General features: G+C 32.3%; 1 protein-coding gene across 1 annotated transcript; it reads right to left on the reverse strand.

Moving 5' to 3' along the window:
• Positions 1-1,666: 1,666 nt before the first annotated feature.
• LOC145137802 (high mobility group B protein 2-like) lies at positions 1,667-3,875 on the reverse strand. Its single transcript, XM_079071934.1, has 8 exons — positions 3,717-3,875; positions 2,948-3,011; positions 2,695-2,817; positions 2,530-2,587; positions 2,386-2,430; positions 2,212-2,292; positions 2,058-2,126; positions 1,667-1,956 (listed from the first exon to the last, which is right to left on the reverse strand). The coding sequence occupies exons 2-8, from the start codon at positions 3,007-3,009 to the stop codon at positions 1,903-1,905; spliced, it is 492 nt and encodes a 163-aa protein (XP_078928060.1). The 5' UTR covers positions 3,010-3,011; positions 3,717-3,875; the 3' UTR covers positions 1,667-1,902.
• Positions 3,876-6,075: the final 2,200 nt, after the last annotated feature.

Raw genomic sequence — 6,075 nt, forward strand, 5'->3', positions numbered from 1 at the left:
TGCTTTAGGTCGGTGTAACTCCCCATTTTCAACACCATGTCTTCGGGTATCGCTTGAAACAGAAAGGAAAGAGCTTGTTTTGACTTCTTTTGATCCGACGTTTCACCTAACGCTCTCGATTCAACAGTCTCCCGTATGTCGTGTGCATCCATAATCGACTTGACTGTGACTGCCCACACCAGATAATTTTCTGGAGTCAAAATCGGAACTTGATACGTCATCGAACCTCCTCCTTTAACCAACGATATCCTATTCTCCTTTTGACAATCCCAACCTCTTTAATCAAGCTTGTTTCAAGAGCACTCTTCCACCGAACAACAAGACAATGTCACAACCACTTTTACTGTCTTCCGTCACCTGCAAAACGAACTGAATCTAATCCACCTTTTTTGATGTATTCCCATCCATTTTGCACATTTGGTTAGTTTCTCACAAGCCCAATTAAGAAAAATCGGGGCTGTTTGTAATCAACCTCGAATCACACCCCCCCCCCCCCCCCCTTAAACGTAACCATGCTTTGATACCAAGTGTTGACAAAAAGTTGATAATAAACCTTGTGAACCAACGTAAAAGAAAGAATCAAAGAAAACTTGCAAGGATTAATTCCTTGATTCTCTTGTGAATATGCACGAAGCACAAAACAGAAATAAACTTAATGTGATTTTTATTGAATTAAACAAAACTGGAGCTAGACATATCTCTCTATTCTAATAAAAAAATAGTTTTATTCTCTTTTTGTCATATGTCATCCTATTAGGCCTCCTAATTAATGCATATTTTATTCTTCTTTTGTTATGTGTCACCTATTAGACCTCCTAATTAATGCACGCCACTTGCCAACCTATTGATTCTCCATTTCAAATTTCAAATTTCAAAATCACTCTAATTACATTAAATTAATAACATTAGAATAAAAATTAAAATAAAATTAATACAAGTTATAAGGTGATATAGTTTCACGTGTTTATTTAAATCAACGATTATAACTTTATATAATTAACAAATATTTTTTAATTAATATATTATTTAAAATAATTTATGTAAAATAATTGATTAATAATTTTAATTTTTTACTATAAAGTTTAATTAATTTTGTAATCGTGGTTCCTACGGATTATAAACTAGTTTATACTAAAAAAATCCTATTCCAATACCAAAACTAAAAACAATGTCTATATCAAGTGTTCGTAAAATACCTTATTTAAACTAGATATATAAGCAAATCCTGTAATAAGGATAGTTTCCTATTAACCGATTAATCCAACAAGGTGTAGGTGGGTTGGGATGAGGTGTGTTTATTTATATATTTTAGTGTAGGTGGGTTGGGGTCAGGTGTGTGTATTTATATATTTTAGAAAACTTTTCAAAATAGTAGAGTATGGGAAAGAGGGTTGAAATAGGATTAGTTGATAATCAAATTCATTGATGTCTTAAGTAGATTGTGTTATAATCACTTCTTTCATGCATGGTTTATCATGGACTTCAATACAAAATACCCCACTAGAGACACTTCCACCATGAACTCGTTTTCAATTTACATGTGAAGTTTTAATAAACAGTCATACTTTCAAAAAGACAAACATTTTCTTTTTTGTTTCATAAATCATAAAGCATAATAATTAGTTTACGTACAAAGGTTTGAAAGGAAACTCACTTAACAACAACGTAAAATCAACACTCAATTCAAAATAAAAGAGAAATCATAGATAAAGTACATAAAGTAAAAGATCATTAATAAAATCTAAGCTAAACACTCTGCAAGAACTCAAGTGTAAAACGCAAAGTACACATAGATAAGACCAGACCATAATCTATGAACATGAACATGCAAATTTCCAGCAAATATTTGTTTGGTCTGAAAATGAATTCAGACAGATTTTGCTGAAAAAAAAAGCATTGATCTCAATCATCATCTTCATCATCATCCTCATCATCTCCATCATCATCACCACCTTCCTGTAATTATTACAATGCAAAAATTAAAAACCAATACTTACTTTCTTTGATTTGTTTATTGTAGTCAATTGTCTATTTTACCAAAAAAACATTAAAAATACCTGTCCACTTTCCTCATCTACTTCAGACTTTGACTTTTCAGATTCTTCATCATCATCAGCAATGCTATCCTGTTGAGTTATACGTAAATCTTTGTAAATAAACAAGTCATGATGTTTGTTGTTAATTTGTTATTAATTAACATGAAAATATTACCTGTTTCTTGTTGTATGCAGTCATTAGTTTCTCATAATCAATCTTCCTTTTTGCAGCTTTGGCCTCATATGGTGCTTTTTCCTGATAAGAGTAAAAAATAACTAAGTTCCATTTAATTATTTGTGTAAAATTTATACTGTAAAAAAGTTATTTTCCACAAAGACAAAAACTTACAGCTGCAGTAAGGGATTTCCACTTCTCTCCCCCAGCTTTCCCAACCTGTATAAACAGAAAGATAAATAAAATGGAAAAATAAAAAAAGTAAAAAGTAAAAAAACAAACAGCAAGATAATGTAACAAGGATTGTGTAGTACTTACAGCTGAAACAGCTTTCACATCAGGGTTTTCTTTCTTGAATGTCTTTCGGAATTCCTCACTGTAAATGTTATATGATCAATATCAGTAGGAATATAAAGTGTAAAGTTCATTTCAAACACTAAAAAGATGTTTTTTTTTTCTTTTTTTTTTAATGAATACACATACAGGAAGACAAAGAAAGCACTTGGAGGTCTCTTTGGCTTGTTGGGATCTTTAGCTGCTTTCCCAGTCTTAGCTTTGCTTTTGCCAACAGCCTTAGCAGGAGGTGCCTTTCTCTTCCCTACTTTTCTGAAAGATTGAAAAGAGTACATCAATTATCAAGATAATTAGGTATTTGGGAAATTAACTTCATAGAAAAACATGTTGGCTTTTTGCTTTAGAACAATAATTTGAGCATGAAATTAAGAGTGATCTTAACTTGTCATCAACAGGCTTCAAGGTGTCCCTCTTTGCTGCCCCTTTGCCCTTGGCACCCTTCATATCTATAAAGCATCAAAGAGTTTATAAACAAAATTTTGAGAAAGATGTATGTTAGGAAAGTGATTTGAGATTATAAATTTGATAATTGACATTGCATTAGTCCACTTGAAAGAAAAAATGTCTCATTATTAGTCAAATTTCTAAAATAACATTTGATCTGATGGACCTGAAGCATAATGAGATGGAAATTATGCACTTGCGTTATGTTATTCCAAAGCAAATTGAAGAAGGAATAAGCATAAGTCAAAGCACTAAAAGATAACAAGAAGGGTATCAACCTCTCTCATAAAAAACAAATCGAATCGCTTCTAGAAAATAGCTACAGAAACCCTAATTCAATTCGTTGGAGGAAAGAAAATATGAAATTCAAAATCTGAAGTTCAAAAAAACTGAAACATAAACAACAAGACAGAACAAGGAAAATCAACAGATATCGGACCAAAAGCGGAGAAATTCACAAACTTCGAAGCGATTAATACAATAATTAAGCACAAATTGTTCGATTTGAAAAACATTTAAATGAAAATATCACAAACAGAAACAACGAACGATAACAAAAACAGCAAAAATCAAACAAAAAACGGAGCAATTCACCAGCTTCGAAGTGAATAATACAGTAACTACTCGCAAATTGTTCGATTCAAAAGACAATTAAACTCAAATTCACAAAATAAAAAATTGAAGAACAGATCTGAAGAAGGAGATACCTAGAGCGAGAAGTGAGAAACGATCTGTGATCGGTGAAGTGGAAGAGAACAGAAGTGCGAGGAAGGGGCAGAGAACCGGGAGAATGAAGAAGACTTTTACGAAGAGTGACCGGACAAGCCGGTTGACTTGTTCCCGAATTTGTCGCAACGGCTCAATAAAGATCTTCAAAAAGAATACAGGTTACCGGGTGTAGCCGATTTCGGACAAAAGTAGAGGAATCAGTAATCAGTGGTACAAGAATGATATTTTTGCATATTGGACTCCCATGTTTGTACAAGTTTGCATTTTGAGCTTCTATTTATTAATTTCAATTTTCAATCCACTAACTTTTCAAAGGAGAGATTTGTGTTTTTGTACGGTATTACCGGCTTACATTGCTCCTCGTGATTTACTGGCTTATTTTTTTGTGCATGTCTTTCTTTTTCTTTTTCTTTTTTCATTTGGGTTGACATTTTTATAAACAGAGTTACAAAATATCAAAAAGATCATTTAGTGTGGATTATGTTCATCTTTCTGCTTTTTTATGTCGGTTATCATATTTAACATATATACATTCTATAAATTTTGACAAAAATGACAATAATGATTTTACCATGGGTCAAACAAGCCGACATATTTTGATCCGTACCAAAAAGTCTTCATTACTTTAAGTTTTAATTTTTAAAGCCACATTTGGCATTACCCATCCATATTCCCATGATCCCATCTCTAGTAATTTTAAGACAAAATAACTTGTTTGGTCCATAATATCTAAGGTTTATTGCAATGTTCATTTTGTTACGAGCTTTGTTCATTGTTGTAAGATCGGGTCCATATTACAAACTATATTTGCAAGGTTAGTCCCTTGAACTGACGCCCATTACTTCGAATCCGTCAAGAACGCTCGTGTGGCATGCATATGAAGGTATTTTCGTAATTTTACCCATGACACTCTTTAGTGTTTGCCCATATTTCTTGAGGCTGTTTAAAGGACCAAAATGTCTAATAGAAGCAAATAAATTCATCGAATTGCTAACTCACATATTATCCAAATGTTAACCTAAATGCAACCCATATACCGACATGAATGTAATCTGTATGCTAACATAAATATAATTCAAATGGTAAGGATAATGTAATCCAAAGAAAATAGAGAGAAATGTGATGTCTCTAAACACTTTAAATCAAATGACGATCATAGTAACTTGAAACAAGTCATGAAACTACAAACTTTAAACCAATTAAGAGAAGCAAGATATATATATATATATATATATATATATATATATATATATATATATATATATATATATATATATTTATATATATATATATATATATATATATATATAGGTCGGGCTAGGTTATAATGTGGATCAACAACTATTGTGCGGACGTGTGAACAGTTCTTTTCTATAAGATCTATGAGAATTACTAAGGTGTTTATTTTTTTGAAGCAAAAATCCATAAAGTCTGCGGACCACCTGTCACACCCCCAAACCGAATTGGCGGAAACATTCAGGGGTGGAGGACGTCATGTACAGTATTATAACAATGCATAATAGTAAATCAAGCAACAAGATTCATTGCATTAAATAGTATAGTTAATACAAGTGTGTTCTTTATAAGGTTTAAATGACACCAAAAATGAATGTAACAAAAGAATAAGACGAGTCTTGAATTCCGCTCCGTCTTCTCAAAAGCTAAACGAGTGTACCTGTCTTACTGGTTTCCTGAGAATACAAGTTATTTTGAAAGAGAGCGTCAACATATAAATGTTGGTGAGATCATAAGTATTTAATGTCATTATGTTGCATTTGTTTTACAGAAATGATTGTATTTGTATCATGAAAATGTTTGTTTACTTACCCAGAAAATCCTATATTTTCTGCTTATAATGAAATGTAGTCTTCTACCAAGACCCGACTGTTTGTACATTTGTTCTCTTAAAATAATGAAAATGAAGTGTTTGTATTAGTTAAAATATTCTACTGATAGTTTTACTGCCTTATAACCGAGTTGGTTAATTTAGGATTAAAATGTGATTGAAGTTATAACCATACTTGATCGACCTAGTATAAACACACGACGCTCTTCAGACGTCGAACATGTATGACATTTGTTCACCCGTAGACTTGCAGGTCCCACTGTAGCTAGCAGCGAGGTGTGGGATGGTCAATCCCGTATAGATCTATACATAAACTCACGCTCTCCCTCTAGGAGACTCTGGTTACAAAACGTGACACATCAAGTGTATTGCTGTGCCAGGAAGTAGTATCTCACATTTTAGTTATCATGTACATGTATAGTGTGTATATTCTTTCTGTTTCTGGTATATGTGTGTGTGTGTTCCTTTTGTAAGTGTATATGTTCCGTTTG

The sequence above is a fragment of the Lactuca virosa genome, chromosome 9 (assembly GCF_052849685.1).
Source record: "Lactuca virosa cultivar CGN04683 chromosome 9, Lactuca_virosa_CGN04683_v6, whole genome shotgun sequence".
In the NCBI taxonomy this organism is placed as follows: domain Eukaryota; kingdom Viridiplantae; phylum Streptophyta; class Magnoliopsida; order Asterales; family Asteraceae; genus Lactuca; species Lactuca virosa.